General features: G+C 27.2%; 5 protein-coding genes across 5 annotated transcripts; 2 read left to right on the forward strand and 3 right to left on the reverse strand.

Moving 5' to 3' along the window:
* Window positions 1-371: 371 nt before the first annotated feature.
* On the reverse strand, window positions 372-2,819 carry OCT59_023114 (uncharacterized protein; the record flags this gene model as incomplete). The annotated part of the gene is made up of 6 exons (XM_025323829.1): window positions 372-1,084; window positions 1,318-1,366; window positions 1,454-1,905; window positions 1,993-2,074; window positions 2,219-2,278; window positions 2,715-2,819. 6 exons carry the CDS (start codon window positions 2,817-2,819, stop codon window positions 372-374), a joined length of 1,461 nt encoding a protein of 486 aa, XP_025189376.1.
* A 7,663-nt stretch (window positions 2,820-10,482) lies between these two features.
* On the forward strand, window positions 10,483-11,223 carry OCT59_023115 (uncharacterized protein). Its single transcript, XM_025312493.2, has 3 exons — window positions 10,483-10,702; window positions 10,797-10,957; window positions 11,030-11,223. The coding sequence occupies exons 1-3, from the start codon at window positions 10,496-10,498 to the stop codon at window positions 11,079-11,081; spliced, it is 420 nt and encodes a 139-aa protein (XP_025189378.2). The 5' UTR covers window positions 10,483-10,495; the 3' UTR covers window positions 11,082-11,223.
* Window positions 11,175-15,416, reverse strand: OCT59_023116 (uncharacterized protein; the record flags this gene model as incomplete). Its single annotated transcript, XM_066150558.1, has 9 exons — window positions 11,175-11,774; window positions 11,854-12,030; window positions 12,111-12,233; window positions 12,321-13,115; window positions 13,195-13,347; window positions 13,442-13,540; window positions 13,628-13,843; window positions 13,938-14,219; window positions 14,313-15,416. The coding sequence occupies 9 exons, from the start codon at window positions 15,414-15,416 to the stop codon at window positions 11,670-11,672; spliced, it is 3,054 nt and encodes a 1,017-aa protein (XP_066006577.1). The 3' UTR covers window positions 11,175-11,669.
* A 3,451-nt stretch (window positions 15,417-18,867) lies between these two features.
* OCT59_023117 (uncharacterized protein) lies at window positions 18,868-21,235 on the forward strand (the record flags this gene model as incomplete). The annotated part of the gene is made up of 8 exons (XM_025312494.2): window positions 18,868-18,933; window positions 19,019-19,126; window positions 19,213-20,171; window positions 20,242-20,415; window positions 20,500-20,520; window positions 20,606-20,680; window positions 20,760-20,925; window positions 21,068-21,235. 8 exons carry the CDS (start codon window positions 18,868-18,870, stop codon window positions 21,149-21,151), a joined length of 1,653 nt encoding a protein of 550 aa, XP_025189380.2. The 3' UTR covers window positions 21,152-21,235.
* Window positions 21,236-21,289: 54 nt separating this feature from the next.
* Window positions 21,290-23,101, reverse strand: OCT59_023118 (uncharacterized protein; the record flags this gene model as incomplete). The annotated part of the gene is made up of 6 exons (XM_025312495.2): window positions 22,961-23,101; window positions 22,158-22,746; window positions 21,981-22,079; window positions 21,659-21,909; window positions 21,486-21,584; window positions 21,290-21,419 (listed from the first exon to the last, which is right to left on the reverse strand). The coding sequence occupies exons 1-6, from the start codon at window positions 23,041-23,043 to the stop codon at window positions 21,290-21,292; spliced, it is 1,251 nt and encodes a 416-aa protein (XP_025189381.2). The 5' UTR covers window positions 23,044-23,101.
* Window positions 23,102-23,681: the final 580 nt, after the last annotated feature.

The raw sequence follows: 23,681 nt of genomic DNA on the forward strand, positions 1-23,681 counted from the left end.
TAAGAAGAAAAGATATACATTTGCTTTAACTCAAATAAAAAACCATATGTTAATTATACGTATACTATTTAGATAAAACTTAAAAGATATCGACATGTAAAATAATAATATTAAACCTTAATATGAAAATAGTATGAAAGGGATAAAATAAAAAAAGAGAATCTATAATCCTTCTTTTTTAAAAATTTTTTTTTTTAAAAAAAAAATGATAAAGACGGGTGCGTAAAAATTATAAAATAAAATAATAATTTTAAAAATAGTGCTCGGAAAAATACTGTAAAAACAATTAAGATGAATCGTATAAATAATTTGTCAAAACTGCAATAAAGATAAAAAATAAAAATACGTACAAAGACTGAAAACAAAGTAATTTAATTACTTTTTGATGAATTGGTATCATCTTGTTGACATGACTGTGAACTATCCTGTTGCTGAGTATTTTGTTGTCTAGATTGTCGACGTTCTGGATTATCATCAGTTTCCATAAAAGCAGCAGGTGGAGTACTATGTGAACTTGTAGTTGAATTGTCTGAATCTTCAAAACTTGGACGTTCAACACTTCTACTACCGCTACTACTAAAACTACTTCCATTACCGCCATTACCACTACTACTACCATTTCCTTGTTGAGATTGATCATCTCCGATATTACTGTCATCTTTAGCATACAAATCAGCTAATGTTGTTGTTTGAGTATTATTTGTATTGATACTTGATGGTGGAGTTGCTAGTGAGTTACCAATATTTTGTCCATTGTTATTGTTTGAATACCCATAAGGTACAGTCGGATTGTAATGTGCATATGGAGGAATATAATTTGTGGAGTGATGAGAATAATTTGAATGATGTGGATAAGGCTGGTTAGAATATGGTCTTGTGGGATGATGGTGAGTATTATGTCCATTTCCATTTCCATTGCCGTTTCCGTTTCCGTTTCCATTGCTACTTCCACTACTAGTATTACCACTACCATTATCATACCCTACAGAAGTGGATCGTGTACTAGAGTAACCTGAAGGTGTTGCATTATCTGAATCTGGAGAAGGTTCGGTCTTCTGTCTTTTTCTTTTACCTGAATCTCGTGCTATAAATATTTTTATAAAAAAAAAAGAATGAATGAAAAATTAAGAATGAACTAAAAATAAAAAAAAAATGATATTGTAAACGTGTTGTTATTGATATCAATTTTTGCGTCAGATGTCATTAATGCATAATTCTCCGATCATTTCCTTTCTGGTAATTGGTACACGTTCGACACCTGACGCTTGAATCGAAAAAAAAAAATACAATAGAATGTTAATTTTTTTTAATACATACAGTTTGATTCATACTTTTCTTTGAATTCCTTCAGATATTCTTGGTATTTCTAATAGTAATAAGAAATCGTTCCTCTTTAAAGATCCGCAAAATATAATGAGTTTATTAAATAAAACAAAAAAAAAAAATATTTTACCTTCCAATTCTCAGTTGTTTTATATACGGCTAATTCAGCTTGATATTCTTCTTTTTTCTTTGCAGCTTCATTTTCGATAGCTTCTTTTACTTCAGGACGAACATTTTTCCAACGGTCGCCCACGATTTTTGCCATATCAGGAAATGAAATATTTTGACCAGCGTATTCTTCACGAACCTTATGAGCAAACATTACATATGCTGAAAGTGGTTTTACAGGAGCATTTTTATCTCTTTTTGGATGACGTTTATATTTACGTTTGGTACTACCATTATCTGGAGGATCCGGGGGGTCTGGTTGGTCATCGTCTCTAGTTGATCTGTTTCTTGGTTGAGATGATCCCATTGTCGAATCATTTATACTTGAAGGTCCATTCACATAAAGGATTTTTGGTTGTACGTTATTAAGGGGTGGTTGATGGATACTATTATTTGATGAATGAATTTGACCATCTATAAGATAGGATTAGGATAATAAGAATTACTGCGCCATATAAAAATTTTTTTTTTTAATATCATAAAATTAAAATTTTTCTTTACCGCTGATTTCTTCTCCATGTTGAAAATATAATGGGATATTTGAAGGAATTCCTTTTATTGTAGCAATTTCTCTTTGTAATCGCTATATATTAAATGGCGCAGCAAAAAACTTCATTATTTTATTTATTACATTTTGTAATTTATTACAAAACTATATACAAAATAAATATCTAATATCTAAAATACGATTAAATAAAAAAAAAATATAAAAATAAAGATAAATTACCCTTCGATGACCTCGTTTAACATCCATAGCTATTAGATCAGCTTCAGTAACATCGAGAAGCTAAAATCAAATAAGGAAAGATAAGATAATATAGAAGTTATTGGTTAAATTTAAAACATGACGTCATTTTGATAAAGAATTCATAGATGGCAAGATGGCGGGCCCAGACAGAAAAAGCCCGCAGCATTGATCCCATTTAACTGAACAATATGTAACACATTTCGAACCATCTCGAACATCTTTAATGTAATGTAACAAAGCCAAAATCAAGATTCAACACGATGATTGATGAATTTGGTAAGAATGCGCATTAAAAGAAAGATAAAATATTCACATATTGTGTACTGATAATGAAATCCCCTTTCCAAATACAAAAATATATCATTCTATTATGACATAATAATATATCAAATATTATGAAATATGATAACCTTTTTTTTTTAACAAAACAAGCAAGGATCGAAACGGATCAAAAAAGGGGAAAATGATTACTTACTGATTGTAACTGATCGAATCCTTCGGATATGAACCTATCATAATATTCCAAAAGATTACATTTTTTTAAGAAATCCCGGACCTGTGGAAAAGATTGGATATTCATATTTTTTTCTCTTTGAGCGCACAAGGAAATACTCTTTTTTTTTTTAAAAAAAAAAATATTATATATATATATATATATATATATGATTTTTTATTGGAATCGCTTGCCTTTTAAATAATGTTTTTAATGATTTGATATTTTTTAAATGTTTTAATAATTGTTCAATAGGAATGAAAATTAAAATTAATGGAAGAATAAAAACTTAAAGGATAAAGATTTGAATGATGAAAAAGATTTGTGAATCATATTATTAACACGGGGAAAAAGAAGAATTGTATGCGATTACTCATACAAAATTACGTGTGTTAAAAAAAAAAAGAAAAAGAAAAAAGTATAAAGAAAACGATTCACAAAAAATAAAAGAGGGGAAAGATGTAAATTATATAAAGTTTTATTTCGTAATTAATTCTTTTTGTTCTCGTGATCAGGAAAGAAATCGTAGACGAGAAAAAAAATACTTTTTTTTTTTTTTTTTAAGAAAAAATAGTTTAAAAAAATGAATTGATAAATCGTAACAATAAGATATCTTTTATAAACGTTAGAGAATAATGGGGTATGTCAAAATTTTTTTACTAAATGATATCATATCATAATTTATTACGAGGGAAAAAAGAAAAATTCGGGAGGAGTTTAATTTATATTTTTTTTTAAAAAAAAGTATAAAGTAAATAGTTAGTAGTATTAAAAAAAAAATAATATAAATATATATAAAAGATAAAAATAAAATATTTATTAAAAATTAAATGAAAATATTTAATTACCTAAAAATTATATTTTATCGTAAAAAAAAAAAATTTTTAAACAAAAAGAACCCAACAGAAAAAAGTGTCGAAAATGGGTTTGTTTAAATGCAAAGCAACAGTATAATATATTAAAATTTTTTTTTTTATAATAATAATATAAAAAAAAAAATTTTTTTATTTAGTGTAATATATTTTATAATACATCTTATATAAAAAATATATTATATTATATTATATTATATATATATATATATATATATATGTATATGTAATATATATGTACGGTATGTAGATTACTTTTTATTATTAATATAATTTTTTTATCTTATTTAGTTACCAAAAAGAATCAAAGAATCCGAAAAAAAAAAATTTTTGCCACTAAAATTTTTGATTTGGAGAGGATCGTCTAAACGCAAAATTTGACATTTTATAAGCAAAGTGGTTTCAAATAAGACAATCCGATTACAACTCAATGCGAGATTTGCATTTTTTAGATAAATTATCAATATTTATCAATATAAAAAAAAAAAAAAAAAATTCTGATATTCGCAATAATTTATAGTAAATGGCTTTTTGAGTCTAGATTTTACCATTATAAATATAGATAACAAAAAAAAATCGATAATTTGAAATTTCCGATTTTTTTTTTAATCATACAAAAAAAGATTAGCATCCACAAAATCCACAAAACCTTAGGGAAAATCTTACGAGACAATAAAAAATAAACGTATTTTCATGCTCGACATTGTCAAACATTTCGAGAATTTTCGTGCAATTAGATTAAATATTTTATTGAATTTACACTGAGTTAAAAAAATTTTTTATAATAAGATAAGATTGGGAATTGATAAAGAACTTCTATTCGAAAAGGCCTGACCGTCACCAAGTGTGACAAAATCACAAGTCAAATAAAGGATATCATGATGTCATACACTACAATAATTTTTTCGCCAATTTGTGTTTTTTCCTTTTTTTCCTTTTAAGTTTAGATTGGTCCCCATCTCCTGTGTAAACATGAATATCAAGTAACACGCAGAAGTTTGGGTTGTCTAGATCAAGAATTCATATGTTTTTTACGATTATTTCACTAAATGTATTTCATAATTATAAAATCATTTGTTAAAAAATTTAAGAAATCAAAAATCTAATTATCTTTTTAATACAATAAAAAAAAAAATTTTTTTTTTCCCACTTGCATCATTTATCCTTATTCAGACTTTATTTTTTGCATATTTGTTAAATTACGTTTTTTTAATGGATAATCCACCATTACTTATTTATATCTTATATATTATATAAATTTTTTATCTTGTATATATATGTCTTAAAGTATTTTCAAAATTCTTGGGATCCCAAAAAATCGGAAATTACGATTTTCTATAATATTACTTATATATACATAATTATATACTTTATATAACTGTATAACTGTATAACTGTATTTAATATATTTTTCTTGAACATTCTATTAATGATCGTCATCTTTTTAGTTAAGAAAACGGTATTTTTGGGACAATCATTTCCGATATTTCCAATGATCGAAAAAATGTTAATTAATATTTTTGATGAATTAGTGTAACATAACTTCTGTACGTAATATTTTCCGATTTGCATATAATTTTCGATATCTCGAAAAATGTTTTTTTTTAATATGTAAATAAAAAAAAAAAATTTTTTTTTATTTTGACAAACAACAATGCCAAAATTTGAAAGTTTTTTTCATTTTACCTTGCCATCTCTAGTTAATATATATTTAACTCGGCGCTTAAAATTATACGTGTATGGTAATTGTACCGCAGTAATTTTATAAATATTTCCCTTAAATGTTAACAAAATTTTTTTTTTTTTTAAGCAGGTTTTAAAACTTGCATCAATTACTATGCAAGGTCCCACAATTCTACGCTCGGGCGCATAAATATTTTTTTTTTTCTTTTTTTCTTCGAAATTGTAATAAATATTTCATCATTTCTTAATTTACGAGAAAAGGTATTGATACAAGGGTCTTGAATGAGGGGGAAAAAAAAATGTTTAATAAATTTCCAAAAAAAAAAAAAAAAAATCTTATAATTCTATGGCAGAGAATAACTTAAAAATATTGACTAATTCAAATTAAAACTTAGAAGGTAAGAAAGAACTATTTTAGATATTTTAGAAGAATAATATGGTCAAAAATTGTCAAAATTGTATAAAGTCGGGAGTTATTCTGATCATTTTAATATATTAGTAAAAAATTTTCATAATCACCGATTAATTATAATTCTTTCGATTCAGTCCACGTGAAATGATATAATTATTACATTGCTGCGTATTCTGCAAGTACTCACATGTTCTGCATAAATACAAAAGTGACGAATTTTACGAATTTTAAGAAAATTTCAAATTTATACTAGTTAAAATTACGTATAATTTAAACCAACCATAACGTAAATATAAATGACGTTTTACATTCCTAATAATCAGTTTGTCTTACAAATATGAAATCAAACACATGGTGCATTTGATTTTAACCTAAAGCGAAAGATTTTCTTTGGATCTTTGGCGTATTGTATCATCTTGCGCATTTCATTGTCTCCCAACCTTATTTCCTCGTTCTTTTCTTTCATTTATCCATTATTAATTTTATATTATTTTATTATATAGATTTTTATGATATACTGCGCCTCCAATTTTCTTATCCTTTGTACGTTTGATCAAAAAATAATCGTTTATTTTTGTTTATTTATTTATTTATTTTATTTATTTTCATAGAAATTTTATATAATGGTCTTAAGTATTATTTTAGGGGAGAAACCAATTATTTAATTATTTATAGGAAAAGTATTGAATTCCTTACCTGGCTAAAACAATGAGCTTCATACAGGAGGCTAGAGTATATATGGCTAAATACTGTCTCCTCTAACTGTGACATGTATATTTGAAAAAAATTGAATTTTGTAATCATATTATACCAATCTTATTGCTGTTTTCAGAATTGTACTACCCCATGCAAAAATTACTTAATAAAAATAAATTACTGAATTACAGGACGATTACTTGGGACAATTATTGTCCTATAATCATTCTGTAATTATAATCACTTAATAATTCACAATACATACAATACATACAGAATTTTTTTGAAAAACTACAAAATAATTTATATTCTTCTTAGGTAAGGAATAAAATGAATTAATCAGAATTATTGGATAATTAGATTTGGTTTAAAAACTCTCGAATTTCTCAATTCAAGTTCCAAAAGATTTAATTCATTTCGAGAAAGAGTTCGAATTGATCCAAGAATTGATCCTCCTCTTCTTTTAGGAGGGAATAGGAGGAAATATCATGATTTTATTACACTTGATATTAAAATTTTGAAATAAAACAAAACTTTCAAATTATTGTATAACTGGATCAAATTTCTTTGATTTTTAATTTTTTATTTACCTACTTAATGTCATATGAATATATTACATAAACAAGTCATATTTCCTTTTATATTTACAATCAAAAAAACTAGTTTTTATTAGTAATATTACCAGAAAAGAAAATCAACTAAAATTTTAAGATTTAAGATCTCCACGCAGCGTTAATCTCTGTTAACCAAATTTGGTATCACAAACTTCAGTGAGGTTGACAACTCGCTTTTTCACACAAATGAATTACTCCTTTTTTTATATTTGTAACTTTTAAAAAATCACATCTAGAATTTTCTTCAAAACTTCTTCTTGTGATGAGCATTTTATTTCACAGTTTAAAATTTATTTCATTAAATCTACCATGTATAATGTTGTACAACTTGATATTTTTCTAGAATTTTGTTCACTTAAAAACATGATCATATATTATTATATATATATATATATATATCTTGAATTTATTGAATTCATCCTACTTCATGATAGTAGGTCATGATAGTAGGGTTCACATAAGAATCTTTTTTTTACTAGAAATTTCGTCAGAAAACAATAAATCAATAAATCACATTATCGTTATGCCAATTCCGTCCGGAAGAGTTCCGGAGAGCCAAAAATCTAAAATCGAAACGTTTAGTAACGTTTTACCTAAATGGACTTTTACCAAAATAATAATTAGTTTTAACGTGTTTAAATATAGTATATTACATAATTTGTTATTATATAAAAAGAATTTATATTATTGATTATGTAATAAACTTCATTATACAGTACTTGTTTATAATTGCAACAAACTATAATGCTAAATGACAAAACTATTTTATCATTAATTCCTATCAAATTTACGTCATTACTCATTAGTATAAAAGCATGTAACAATATACGGGGATTAAAGTCCCGAAAACGATTAACTTTTTTAATCTATATTCACATTAAGCCCAATCTCATTAAATTATTTAAATTGATCAAATATTTAAGTTGGCGTCTTTAGTGTAAAGTTTATTTTTACATCAATGTCACGTAATAATTAATTCTCATATAGGGCTAACGTCCTGCATACAGTTTTTACTTTATTTAATCTACCGTGAAAAAAAAAAAGTAGGATAACTTGTTAATCATTATTTCATTGTTCATAAATATTGAATATTTGTGCTCCTGAAATCCTAAAATAGGAATTGTCGATATATGTGTCCCTTAAACTGTAAGAATAAAATTAATTTTGATTTATTTATTTAGGTTTGTTCAGCATTTAATAACCATATGACATCTAATGGTAAAAGGTTAATTAGTTTGTTGAATTCATTTCATTTAAGATCAATAGATACCGTACCACACTGTTTAAAGATACCTCGGCCCGGGTATATTACAAAATATCTAATTTAAAGAATTTATTCTCTATTTATAATTTGTAATTCATTTTCTTAAAAATGATTTTTAATCAATAAAGATTTTTATTGTAAAATATTGATTTTTTATATAACACCTCAAAAAAATATATATAAAATTGATTTCAATTAATTAATTAATTAAAATTGTAGACTGCTGGCCGCAAAAAAACACTTAAAATAGCTCAATTTTTAAAGACGATCAATTCTTATCAAAGAAGTACGAAAAATTTTAATTGCTGCAAATGTAACAAATCTTAGCTTAAAGATCCCTATAAGAGGTAATTTTGTATGACAATAACATTTACGTCAATGATCGCGGCGTTTCTGATTTGTTCAAGTAAAATGGGCAGTTTCTTTTATCATTTAGCTTAAGATCAAAGATTAGTAGACGATTTTGTATCGTTTGGTTTATATCCAAGAGGATCGTTCGAAATGAGGTTCTTTTTCTACTACAAAAGGTGGGATATGTCTGCTACAAAAAGTGGGATTTTGGGTAAAGTTGTAGTTGCTCAGTTCGAAGGTCTCTTTAGGGTTATTCGTATATTACTTCTAACCTGAGGCTGGATTTAGTGAGTTTAGTGGTGTTATAGTTTAGCTTATAATTAGATTATTGCATGTATTGACATTTTTTTTTTTTAATATATATTTAAAAGTATATACTGTATGTAATTGAACTTTGTAACCTGTGGCATATGTCATCCGGATATTTTTTTATATACTGTTATCATTTATTATCAACAGTAATAAAATCATAAACATCAAAAGTTTCCTAAATTTCAATGGAGTGATGGAATCTTGACGATTGTTTGATATACGTAATATAATAATCATCAGGCATGTGTATTATTCAAAATTCTGGGAAATAAGGAACCCTTCTTAGTTTTGAAATTTGAAGCGAACTATGCTCTTGGAACGGTAATATGACTTGGTTAGGTTAGTACTTAATATAGTTTCGAAACTTTGACTGTTTATCCAATTTTGATTGTTTATTCAGGTTTGACAAGATTAAAAATCGAGTTCAGTCGAAGTTAAGTCATATTGTCAGCCAAAAAGTTGTCTCAATCCAGTTTAAACTCAAATATCCGGATTAGATTTGATTAGGCCATTAAAATTCCGGATTATTTTGGAGCGAGGCTTAGATATTTTTACATTTAAACTCGTGATTTTGTTATATTTATTTTAACATATATTATATTTCTTATTATTGTGAAAAATCTATTTTACCCTAATACTCAAAAGTAAGTAGTCAATGTTCAAGTGAAAATTGAAATTACAAAATTGCTTTAGATTATTACACTTGAAATAGTTATCTGAATTCACATGCGCAAACTAAAGGGACCTTTGGAACCTTCCCATACTGGAATAATCTTATACATTTACATGTTAATTAGTCAATCAAACTGATATTTTGAATTTAGTGACCAATAGTTTTGTCACATTCCCCTTTCTATCAATAATTCTTTAAGACTTTAACGAATTCAGACAAAATCGGTAAGATTTATAGTATCACTAAAAAAAGCCACATTAATATATATTACAATATAAACCAAATGGATGGTAAAAGCAAAAGGGAACTTCGAACATTGGTAAAAGCCTCACTTTAAAAACAAAAGGAAACTCCCATTCTAGTTTAACTAAAATTATGAAATAATTTTATCAGATTTATCAGACTAACCAATTTTTTATAAAGTTTTATTGTGAAAAATTTGGAACGATTTATTGGAATTCTTATTATAGAATTTCCCTTTTTTTTTTCGGTAGAGGACTCTAATTTGCAAATCTTGTACCCACCGATAACACTAAATTAGTATGGAACTCTATCTATTTTTATGCGCGCCACAATTTAAGTGGGTTTCGTAAAAGTAATAATATAATTACGGGATCAAATAGTAAGCGATATGAAAATTTATGATTGGCCGTTATAAAATTACGTACTTATCATACTATTTAGTATTGTCATTGACTATGTCTACTTTGGATATAATATTATCCAGTACTCCGTGTGTTTGTGTGTTTGAATCATTTCACTAATGACGCCAAATCATGTGACAGATTATCGTAACGATGATATCATTGTTGTTAGTCAGTCATGTGATTGGATGATTTAAACCTAAGCTTTTAATTTTAATCTTTTCTTTTTGAATATTTTTACAATGGAAAATCTTTCCACTAATAAAACTTCACTAATATCAACAAATTCATTAGAACTTGATGATGATAATTTAAATTCGTTTTATATTGGAACAAAAACTGATCCACCAATAAATAAAAATATGATCGATGAATTAGAAATACAAGCTCAAGGTATTTCTAATGAATTAGAAACTATGTTACGTAATTTACAATCTCAAATGTTCGAGGTATGTGGTTGTTAATTTTAATTAACATTTAATTCTTATTTGTAGAATATAAAATGCGTTTTTTTATTTTTTATTTGTTGATTAATTAACTTAGGCGTCGGTTCTAACCACCGCTTCTTTCGATGTTTATAAACAAACCATTGAAAATCATTGTATTGTTATTAATGATGCTACAGAAAAATCCAAAGAATTGATTCAATTATGTTCAAGAATTGATAAGGGATTTTCTCATATACAAACATTAGCAAGTAAAATGTATGTATTTCATAACTTTTCGCTGTTTATAAAACTTTTTTTTTAACATTACTTTTTTAATTTGAATTTTAGCAAAAGTATTAGACATCAAGTTGATGCTCTTCATACTGCTCTTGGAAAATAATTGTAAAAAAAAACAATTTATAGATACTAAATAATTAGTGAACATTATTAGATAATTAAATAATCACGCTTAAAAAAAAAACACCTAATTATTATATTATTAATTAATAAATGAAATATAATATCCTTTATTTATTATTTTGATAATTTTTTTTCTTTTTTCTTTTTTCTTTTTTTTGTTATACAAATAATAAATATAATTTTAGAGTACCAGAAACCTATTAACAAAATAAATAACCTAAAAAGAAAGAAAAGTATAATGGATAAACTAATTATGAAAAATATACAATATAATAGAGATTACAAAAGACTTGTCTAAATTGAATAACCCAAAATAATTAAAGCTTCCTAAATATAAAATATATAAAATATAAAGAATTATTTTTTACTAACCTTATATTTTTTTTTTTTTTTTTTTGAATCAACTAATAGTTCAAATATACGGTAGTAATAAATAATATAATTATAAATTTAGAATTAAAAAATAAACAAATGAAAGAATAAGAAGAATAAGAAGAATAAGAAGAATAAGAAGAAAAAGAATTATATTATATTTTCTTCTATATCCTATTCAAAATGTGTATTCATATTATAATTGAAATAACTTTTCTTGTTGTTGGTGAATCAACTTGAGCATTTGATCATTCTCTTCCTTAAATTTCTTGTTATCAATATTGAGTTGTTCAATTATTGTCTATAAAGTATTTATATAAAAAATTAGTATCAGATATACTTTCGTAAAAACGATATTATTATTTAATAATAAATCTTACGTCTTGTCGATCAATTTCTTGATCAAGCCAACTTTTAGATGATTCAAGTTCTTCAATGTTAGCACTATGAGCCTTTTCGAGTTCAGCAATTTTAGCATCATAGGCTGCTTTGAGTTCAGCAATTTCGGATTGATGTGCTTGATGTACTTCACTAAGGTCTTTGCCTTCTCCGTCGCTCTTTTTAATAGTTATAGAATTCATTAATTAGATTCAACTTAAATAAATACATGACAAATAAAATTAAAAGTTAAACTTACAGGTTCGGATAATTTCGCTTTATATTCTTCAATTTCTTGATCCTTAATATCGAGGAGAGTTTGTAATTGTTTTTGGGAAACTAATGACTCAGCATTGACTTGCTCGATTTCAATTTTATGTTGCTAATGTTTATAAAAAAGTATTTAGATTTATATGGTTTAGTATAGTAGATAATACAATCAAATTATTTAATAATAAAAAACATTTACTTGAAGCTGCTCTTCATAATCTCCGATTTGTTTATTTAATGCTGCAACTTGGTTATGCAATTCGTTGATTATATTAGAATCTTCATTTTTGACTTTGTCGAGTGTTTCAATTTCCAACAATAAATTTTCTTTTACTTTCATCACTTCCTCAAATTCTTGCATTTCTTTACTGTGAGAATCTCGAAGATCTTTAATAGATTGATGATGATTTGAATTAATCTTTTCAATTTCTTCCTCAAGTTCAACTCTGGATTTTTCATGCAAAAGTTTCAATTCTTCAATTTCTTGAGCATGTCTTGCATTCAATTCTTCAAGTTCTTGAGCATGTCTTGTATTCAATTCATCGATCACGGATGCATCCAATTTATTTTGCAAGCTCTCTTCAAGAGAATTTTTTAATTCATCATGAAGACTCCTCAATTTTTCAATTTCTGTAGATAATGTAGCTTCTTTATCAGAAGCTGCCATTAGACTAGCTTTAAGTTGAGCAATTTCAGCTTCATGTTGAGCTTTAAGTTCTGCTATTTCTGTTTCATGATTGTTAACAAGCCCTTGGCCTGCAGATGACCTTAATGATTCAATTTCAATATTATGATTTTTTTTAAGCTCCTCTAAGCTGTTATTAAGATCCTCTATAGTCTTATTAAGATTGTGAATTTCTTGAGAATGTTGGCCTTTAAGAGCAGCCATTTCTTGGATAACAGCATCACTTTTTTTATTAGTTGACTTCGATTCTTCTTCATATTCTTTCTGAAGTCTAATAACTTCATAAGAATGTTGATCATTGAGAAGCGTCTATTCGGAAAAAAATGCAAGTTATTAACAGAAAAATACAAAAATATTAATTACTATATAATAAATATTAAAAGGTTACCTGAATTTCAGTTCTAGCTTTCTCTATCGCATCATCACGTTCATCATTAAGTTTTTGTAATTCTTCAGCATGAGCTCTCTTAAGTTCGTTCACTTCGTCCAAATGGGTGAATTTCATTGTTTCAATGGCAATGTTAGTGTCTCCTTGAGTAGCCTTATTTAAAGTAAAAGAGGTCGTATCATTACGTATATACATATATATTTTATTAAAATAAAGAGAATATATTGAGCATATTGCAAAATATTACCCTATAGTTATTTCTTTCTTGTTCTCTAGCTTGTTCAATATCAAGTTCTTGCTGTGTCTGTAAAGATTTTAATTGTTCCTCATGATCCTTTTTAGTGGTCTGTAAGGGAAAAAAGATTAATAAGTTATTAATCAAAACTTATGTCTATCATAAAACATTTGATATTCATCAAACCACCATACTAACCTCTAATTCAGCTCTTACTCTTTCGAGTTCTTCGGCGATAGATTCACCGCCTTTAATTTTTTGAGCTAATTCGGAGATTTCAGCAGCATGGCTATCTTTAAGTTCCTCGATTAATTTATTGTGTTTTTCATTTTGTTCTGATTTGGCCTTTTCAATTTGTGCTGCAGTGTTTTCCTTGAGTTGATTTATTTCTCCTTTATAAGCACTTTGAACAAACTAAAAAAATAAAAATAAAAAATAAAACTACTATAAATATCAATTCATAATAGACAAATTAATATTCAAATAAAAAATGCAAACCAACACTTACATCATTATCTTTCTTTTCCTTCCTTAAAGTTTCAATTTCTTTCTTTAAAGAGTCAACTTCTTTTTTAAGCTTAGCAATTAAGTCTTCCTTAGCAAGGATTGCTTCTTCTTTTTCAATTAGAACATTCTCTTTTTCGATTTGAATCTTAAGACTTTCGTCTTTCAAATCTTCCAAATAACGAGCTTGTTGTTCAGCAGCTTCAGCTTTCATAGCATCTAATTTCTCTTGATGTGATTTTATAATACTCTCCTTTTCTTCAAGGAGTCGAGTAAGTTCCTCATTCTATTAAAAAAAAAAAATTAAATATATTAATCTTACCGTTGTAATCATTTTTATTAACATTTAAAAAAGATAGGTATGATTGGCACTACCAACCTTCTCTTTAAGATTAACATCAATGGAAGAAGCAACCTTTGCTACCGCGCCAACTCCATTAGCCTTCGCAGAAGATGCACTTTTTGTAGCAACAGCTTTTGCTGTTGTGGTAGTGACAGCAGGCGTAGCTTTTTGTTTTGTTGCAGGAGTTTTTTCGGATTTTGGAGAAGTTGGAGACTTTTTTGCAGTAGTTCCAGTACTAGCAGTCGTATTAGCACTTGTATTAGCAGACGGTTTACGTGTAAGACCTGGAGCAGCAAGTTTTGTCGAAGCTTTGGTAGTAGGTTTCGCTGTGGTCGAATGGGACGTAGTTGAACTGGACGTAGTTTTTGATGTAGTTGTTTTTGTTGTACCTTTTGTTGCAGTCGACTTAGGAGATGTTGGTGATGTTTTAGATGATGATGTTAATGGAGCTCTTACATTACTAGAAGTGCTAGAAGAGCGTGGTGGTTTAGATAATGTTGGAGGATCCGATTTACTGATTGATGAACTACGAGCACGTGTTAATTTGGTAGAAGTCGGAGATGTAGTTAAAGTAGCTGAAGTTGATTTCTTAGTAGTAGTTTTGGAACTTGCAATTTTACTTGGAACTTTTGAAGTCTTTTTTTCCGGTTTATCTTTTTCCTTTTCATCGGTTGGACTTTTTGGAGGGGTCAAAACACCATTAGATACAGATTTTGTTTCTGTTGTATTAGATTCACCGGATACTGATACATTTTCATGATGAGTTTCTGATTCATATTCTTCTGAAGGATCAGATAATGTTTGTTGTTGAGATTCTATAGATTTATCATCAGTTTTTTCGGTAACCTTTTTAATTTCAGAAGTTTGAACTTGTTCAGTATTAACTTGAGTAGGTTCAACTTTTTCAGTTGTTTCAGTATGTTTAATTTCTTCAGGAGGTGAAATAGTTCCTTCAACTTGTTTTAAATTATCATATTCTTCTTCTTTAACAACTTTAACTTCATCGACTTCAAGAACAGTATCCAATTTTTCTGTGTGTTCTACATGAATAACTTCTTCAGTAACTTCAGTGTAAATCACCTCAGAATTTTCGTCTTCAACTCCAATAGAGTTACCCATCATAGTTTGAACGGCAGCCATATTATTTTATTTTTTTAATATCTAAGTTAAGAGAACAAAAAGGAAAAAAGAATAACCTTTAAATATTAATATTGTACAAAATAATCAATAAATTTAGTAACCGCGTTTCCCTTATAATTAATACACCAAAGATTTTAAAAGGAACCAATAAAAGAAAAGAAAGGCTAGACTTGCAGTTATGTTATGTGTGTTATATGCGCGTTATGTTATATGCGTACGAGTTTAAGAATATTTGTAGTTCCGCAGTAACTAACAAAGTAGATGAAAAAAAATAACGCGACAAAAACTTAACTCGCAGACTCTACGACAGAATATGGAAATACTTACATAAAAAAAAACTAATAAGTGAGGAAGAAAAAGGTAAATCGGTATTTATTATTTTTTTAAAAAAGAATCTTAATTATTATTAGAAAGAAAAATAAATAAAAAAAAAAACTAAGAAGTAAGTTTAAAATTTATTCATTTATCTCGTTTTTTTTTTCTTTAAAAGCTATTTCCAAACGAAGGGCACAAAAGAAAAAAAAAACAAAAGGAAAAAAAAGGATAATTGACAAAGATAATGACAACTATCGAATTTTTTGATCACTTTATAAGACTAAAGATGGTATAATAAAAATATAAAAGGATGTAAAGAAGTTATTATCATAAAAAAAAAACAAAAAAAAAAATAATTTAGAAAAAAAAAGCTTATTGAAAGGGAATTTTTTACATAAACTCAATAAGGGTAATTAGAAATGTGAATATTGCGGGTTACATATACTTGATCTGATGAGCAAACAGGTGGCAAAAAACTAGGGATTCAATGGTAAAAAACAGAGGTAATTGTACTTTCAGGTGAGGCAAATTTTGGGCGACTACCCTGATTGGAAGTCGTACAATTATTTAATCTTACTGCACAGTATCACCAAAGATTAGGGAATAAATTCAACCGCGTGATTAGATTAAACATCTTATTTTTTTTTTTTTATATAATTTATATTATTAAACATTAATCTATAGTTCATTGTGATAATGTTGATATAACTCTATCCCAAATGATCCTTATTCAGTATCACGGACAAATATTTTTTTTTTTTTTTTTTTTTTTTTTTGAAAAGTCAAAGGAAAGAAATTTATTTGAAAGGGAAAAGAAATTCTAAAAGTCGATTCCGGGCGCAAACTTGCAGCGAATAAAAAAAGATGCAGAAAAATGGATTTTTGTTGCTTCCGGCATCTCCGTTGCATCAACTCAAATAGACTTTAGAACTAACTCAAAAATGTTTATATACAAAAGCAAGATTATGCTTAGCTTTCTAGTAGGCTTTTAAAATGAAGGTTATAAAAGGGATAGAATATTTGTTATCCAGCCATATAAGTCCAAAAATTTTAATACATAAACTTGCTTAAGAATAAATCGAGTAAAATTTATTATTTATAAATATTTATTACATTGTAAAATTCTCTATTATTTCTCAACCGGTTAACGGATGAATGTATTTGTAAAAATCATGGAAAGTGTAACTAGAGAAAAATCACAAAACCTGTCGAGGTTATATAATTTTCTAATTTTTTGTTCACCTGTACAATTTTTTTTTTTTAAAAAAAAATGAAATAAATAAATAAATAAATATATCACACACATGTACAAAAATTAAATCTCCTAGTTTCAGATTTTTTTGTTCAAAAAAAAAATAATAAACGCAGAAGCAAAAATAGAAGCAGGAGCAGAAGCAGTGATAGAAACAAAATAGGGTAAAATAATAAAAATTATGATAAAGTTATTTGGCGTTCGTATATCAAAAAAATGGGACACTGTTGGCGCAAATGCAGATTTTTTTGCTCTCTGAAATAAGGATCTACATGGAATTTAAAATAAAGTTAATATGGGAACTTCATGGGAACTATTTAGTCATATATAATTTGTATAACCTCGACTACAATGAATTTGATAATGAATATTATTCTGGTTATAACAAACAAAAAAAAAAATTCTTAAAAAAAATTTATTCCGTAAAAAATAAAGAAATTAATATAATTTCCAATTTTAGTTATTTCTTTTAACATCACAAGTGTACAAACTGTCACATTGAAAGGAGAATAATCATTTATTAAGGAGGAAGGGATGAAATCAAATGAAATTCCTCCGTAAATCCTTTTAAAGCATATTTAATTCTTTAAATTTTTTTAATTTCATGCGATATTAATATAAAAATGTCAAAAGATGCAATGAAAATCTAACTTTAAAAAAATCAACTAATTGTCCGTAAAATCACGTGGAATTATGTCATTACTTGTAGTTGGATCCTTTTCATACGAAATTTGAACAATAGGACAAATATTTCTCTTAATTTCTTAAATGTTGTACATTACTTTAGATAAAGTCACCGGATGAGATCAACAAAATCATGTGTTCATCACGCAATATCAACAACATTAACTCCCTGATCACTCGATCACATGATTTCTGTTGGTTACATTCTCCTTAAAAAATTGGTGTTCACTTTTTGAATTTTCCCAATTATCATGATATTAAAAGTTACTTGAAATTTTATTTATGAGGAGCATGAAACATGAATGTGGTGTTCAGACTTATTCAGGCACAAATTTGGAGACTTTCTTTCCGAGATCTTCTTTTTTTTTTCTTTTCTCGATTCCACCATACTTTGAATACTTTGAATTAGCTTTTTGGAATCAGGTGTTTTTATTACATTTTTTAGATTGATCTTTACCTTTAAGATATATTAATGTTAATTATATTAATGTTGTTTCGTTGTGTCCCATTCTTAATTGGCGAGTGAATGAGAAGGCAGAAAACAGAATATGGCAAAATATGACTCCACAGATTCAGTAAGACCAATAACTCTACAAATTCAGTAAGACCAATAATATTTTTTTAACACGAAATAATTGCTCTGTAACACTACGTTAATGATTGTAATCATCTGATCCTGGGATAATAAATATTAAACCCCCATGAACGGAAAAATTAATTGGTCAAATATACAGAAACCTAAATTATGTGAATTTACCAAATTGTTATTCTTAAAGAACAATTTGTACTCATTTTAGAGGGCTGATCAATCATTTATTTTTTTTTTTGTTTATTCAATTTTTTTATTTGTTGATTTATATTTTCCCCACGATCTTATATTCCCTTCTTTGTAAATTTTATAATGAAAAAACTTCATAAATAGTCGATTCCCCCCAACAACGATATCTTAATTAATGTTCTCACGATCACATTTTTAAATTATTTTATAAAATATAAATATTATTAAAAAAAAACCAGATCTTGTAAATTTTTAGTAATAATTGGCTCCCAATAATGTATTATAATAAATACGTAATTCTAAAATTGAGATCTAATTTTTTTTTAAATATCAAGAGTTTAAAAAATTCTTCACTTCCTAGTACATTGTTAAATATTAACAATAAAAATTCTATTTTATTTCTTAAAAAAAATTATTCCAAAATGTCTAACTCTTCTTATGCTACTCTTGGTACCTTTAAATTACCTGAAATTAATAATGAACCTATGGTAAATTTTCATTACATTTTTTTTTAGAAATTTTTTTTTATCGAAAAAAAAAAAAAAAAATCTGACCCATATTTTTTTATATTAGAGAAATTATGAGCCAGGTAGTGCGGACCGTACAAAACTTCAAGCTGCTTTGGAAGAATTAAAAGCTCAAGCTCCATTTGAAATTCCATTATTCGTTAACGGAGAAAAGGTAAATTACTTTCTTACAATATTATCAGTTTTTCAATTTAATAAACTTATTCTCTTTCATTTCATTTTTACCTAAATAAATTAAAGATTTGTACTGGTAAATTTCAAGAACAAAAAATCCCATCGGATCATAAAACAATCCTAGCTAAAGCTCATGAAGCAGATACTTCAATTGTTGAAAAAGCAATTAAAGGAGCTTTAAAAGCACAATCAATTTGGGAAACTTATCCATTTAGTGATAGATCAGCTATTTTTTTAAAAGCAGCAGATTTAGCCGCAGGAAAGTATAGATATAAATTATTGGCTGCTACTATGCTTGGACAAGGAAAAAATACCTGGCAAGCAGAAATTGATTCTGCTGCAGAATTAATTGATTTTTGGAGATTTAATGTTAAATATGCTCATGAAGTTTATCAACAACAACCTTCTAAGAATTCTCCTGGTGTTTGGAATCGTGTCGAATATCGTCCTTTAGAAGGGTTTGTTTATGCTATTACGCCATTTAATTTTACTGCTATAGGTGGTAATTTACCTAGTGCACCTGCTTTAATGGGTAATGTAATACTTTGGAAACCTTCTCCAGGTGCTTTATTGTCTAATTGGATCGTATTGGAAATTTTAAGAGAAGCTGGTTTACCTGATGGTGTAATTCAATTTATACCTGGTCCTGCTGAACAAATAACTGAAACCATCTTTAAATCTCCTGATTTCGCTTCTTTACATTTTACTGGTTCTACTGCCGTATTTAAAAAATTATGGAAAGATATTGGCAATAATATTGATATTTATAGATCTTATCCTAGAATTGTTGGTGAAACTGGTGGTAAAAATTTTCATTTATTACATAAATCTGCTAATGTACAAAATGCTGTAAATCAAACTATTCGTGGAGCTTTTGAATATCAAGGCCAAAAATGTTCTGCTTGTTCACGAGCTTATGTACCTGATTCTTTATGGGATGAGTTCCGTGAACTTTTATTGCAACAACATTCTAAGATTAAGACCGGTCCTCCTGAAGACTTTTCTAATTTTATGGGAGCTGTCATGTAAGTTATAATGATAATCATTAATATTTTTAAATTTTTTTTCTTTAAATTAAATTTTGAATTTTTTTAGTCATGAAGCATCATTTGAAAAGATTAAAGGCTACATTGATTGGGCTGCTAAAGATGCTGATAGTGAGATAATCGCTGGTGGTACCTATAGTAAATCAAAAGGTTATTTCATAGATCCAACCGTTGTTGTTACTAAAAATCCGAAAAGTAAAACAATAGTTGAAGAAATCTTTGGGTAAGCTCGAATTTAACATTATGTGTATTATATATGATATATGAATTAAATTACTAACTTGAAACTTCGCCTTTATGTTTACAGACCTGTACTTACTATATACGTGTAAATAATTATTTTTTCTCATCTCTATGGAAGTTATACGTGAATTTTTTTTTTTTGTTTACTAATATATTTTATTTTTATCTAGGTATAAAGCTGATGAATACGAAGAAATTTTAGATATAGTTAATAGTACAACTGATTATGCCTTGACTGGTTCCATGTATGTTAATATTTCATAAACTCCGAACATATTCAGTTTATAATAATTCGGTTCATAAATAATCCTTTTATTTTATTAGATTTTCAGAAGACCGATCCGCAACTATAACGGCAGCAAACAAACTACGTCACGCATCTGGTAATTTCTATATTAATGATAAGTCTACGGGTGCCATTGTAGGTCAGCAACCTTTCGGTGGTTCACGTTCTTCCGGAACGAATGATAAAGCAGGAAGCCCAAGTTTGGTAAAGTATATTTTTTATATAATAAGATTATATACATAATTTTCTTCTCTTAATCTATTATAGAATATATAATAATTAATTTTCTTCTGATTAATTATAATTATTGGTTGCTAATATTTTTTTTTCATTTAACTATTTATAGCTATATCGGTTTGTATCCATGCGCACTATTAAAGAAAACTTTATTAATATTGAAGACCATATATACCCATCAAATCTTGTTTAATAAACCTATCATAAAATTAATTTGTATATTTCAGTTTTACTTTGATATTAAATAATAAAAACAATTATTTTTTAATCGATATGTAAAGATTTTATAAAGCGTTACCTATTTGTTTTAAAACTATATGCAAATACGCATCTATTCATCAGCATACACTAAAAACTCTCGAGTTCCTGTGTATTGAGAGGCAAAAGCTTTACCATCTCCAGATGGTTGCGAGAATGCTACTTCATCAGGCTTGAGTTCACAACCATAAATAAAATTTTTTCTAAAATTTAAAAAATAAATAAATATATGTTCACATATATAGTGTTAATGATAGAAAATTTCATACCTGACGCTATCCAATAGTTTTGTCGCAATTTTTTTCCTTCGATAGTCTCTCTTAACCCATAACCGGCTAATTCCACAAGCAGCACGAAGTGGTTTCGTACTATAAAAAGTATTCGTTTAATTCTTTTTAAGGTGCATTAATTTACGTAAAATGGGTTTTAAATTAATTCTTACCTACAGAAAATACCCGACCCATCATTATCATTTCCAATTTGCAATTTTGACACTTTTCTGGATTCGTTTTGAGCATTTTCGCTTGAAGAATCAACAACTCTGTAGGCTTTTTCAATTCGAACTGCCAAAGCGAATCCAACAATGTCATATTTATTAGCGACATAAAAGTACGCTTTACTCATCTTTAACTTCTCCTCGGTCATTTCTACCGCACCAAGCTCTAAATTGACCCACTCAATAGTGTTTTTGATCTAAAAAAGAAAACCAAAGATAAATAAATGGAAAAAAAAATTGAAAAATCAGGTAAACATATACATCTTACTTTAAGTTTTTCAAAGAACCGTGTTTCATTATAAACAAGCAATACCACACGACCATTAATTTCAGGAATTGTTTCCAACGTAATTTCATCTTGATAACTCTATAAAAACAAACAATAATATTAATATAACTTACAAGTTAATACTACCCATAAATAATGAAAGAAAATTATATTGACATGATATTTAATTCCTTCAAGGGTTAAGCGATGAAAATTAGTATGTAATGTATCATCAGCTAGTGTTCCTTGAACATAAGACATTTGACATTCTGGACATGTATATGTACCAAAATTCTTTTGTCCTAGATCAAGATAAGTTTGTTCGTAACTTTTGACGCGTTTTTTGGGTCGTGATGATAACGCTGAATTTTCCTTATTCTCTTTATTTCCGTCATTGTTTTTCTTAAATTTTGGAATGGTATATCTTTTCTTTTTTATATGATGATTACTATTTGACCCATCACCAATTACTGATGCAGGTTTAAAAAAATCTCCAATACATTTTTGTTTTATTCCAAACTTTTTTTCTTGTTTTTCATCCTCCATAAAAGTAGCAAATTTGACAACAACAGGTAATGTAGAGCCAGTTGTGACACGTCTTTTTGGTCTTATGAATTGTGCGCCAATTTCAATACACTCATTATTAAATTCTAAACTGCCAGTGGTAATGCGTTTCTCCGACTGTGCATCATTTACGTACTCATTCAATTTAGTCGTGTCTCTAAGTACTGGTTCATTTTCAAGAAATGAATCACTTCGCATAGAACTAATTTATGGTTGAATGAAATATATAGTTAATAATAAACTCTTAACAAATTCTACAACAATAATAATAGTTATACCCTAAAAGTGACGATTCAGGCACAAAATACGTATCCTTACGTTTACCATAAGTCACTTTCACTTCTGGTTTTCTATTATTTTTAAACCAAATATTAAAAACAAAAGCTTTTTTTTATTATTCAGGTAACCATAATTACCTTGCTAGTAACATTTCTTCTTTATCTTCGTTATTTAATATTTCACATTGTGTGATAACGGATACTTCTTGTGGTGGTATCATTATTCTGTTTGCGTATAAATTATGAAAGTTTAAACATTTTCTTGAAGACCAGAAAGTTATTTTTTTTCAATTAAATGAATTAATTGACTTTTTATGATTTTCTTTACGTAAACCGCATGTGATTTTATAATTACATACAGTAATAAGAAGACGCGATGAAAGTTCGCGTTTTTGTAGGTTACACGAAAATTTCTTATTCATGCGTTCATGCGTTTTTGTGTAATTATATTATAAGTATATCACTATTAAAGTATATTTATTCTCTTATTTTATTTTACTTTTTACTTTTTAGATTTTTAGTTCTTTTTTTTATTTTATTTTTTACTTTTTGTTTCCTTAAATTTTTTAGATAACCATAATTACCTTGCAAGTTGCAAGTAACATTTCTTCTTTATCTTTGTTATTTAATATTTCACACTGTGTGATAATGGATACTTCTTGTTGTGATATCATTATTCTGTTTGCTTATAAATTATGAAAGTTTATTTTCTTGAAAAGAACAGAAGACCAGGATATTCTAAGATATGCACGTAATACGGAGCACAAATCACTGTTCTCTAATGTTGAGAGGAACCCGATATTATAGAAGATCAACACATATTTTCGTGGAAAAATACAATCGAAAGTCTTTTTGCTGA

This window comes from Rhizophagus irregularis, chromosome 32 (genome assembly GCF_026210795.1).
Source record: "Rhizophagus irregularis chromosome 32, complete sequence".
NCBI classification, from domain to species: domain Eukaryota; kingdom Fungi; phylum Glomeromycota; class Glomeromycetes; order Glomerales; family Glomeraceae; genus Rhizophagus; species Rhizophagus irregularis.

What these genes read in the sequence shown, in the direction of transcription:
- OCT59_023115 (XM_025312493.2), top strand. Translation starts at nt 10,496, where the DNA reads ATGGAAAATCTTTCCACTAATAAAACTTCACTAATATCAACAAATTCA. An exon ending in TACAATCTCAAATGTTCGAG is followed by an intron (nt 10,703 to 10,796) that starts GTATGTGGTTGT and finishes TAATTAACTTAG; the next exon opens with GCGTCGGTTCTAACCACCGC. An exon ending in CAAACATTAGCAAGTAAAAT is followed by an intron (nt 10,958 to 11,029) that starts GTATGTATTTCA and finishes TTTGAATTTTAG; the next exon opens with CAAAAGTATTAGACATCAAG.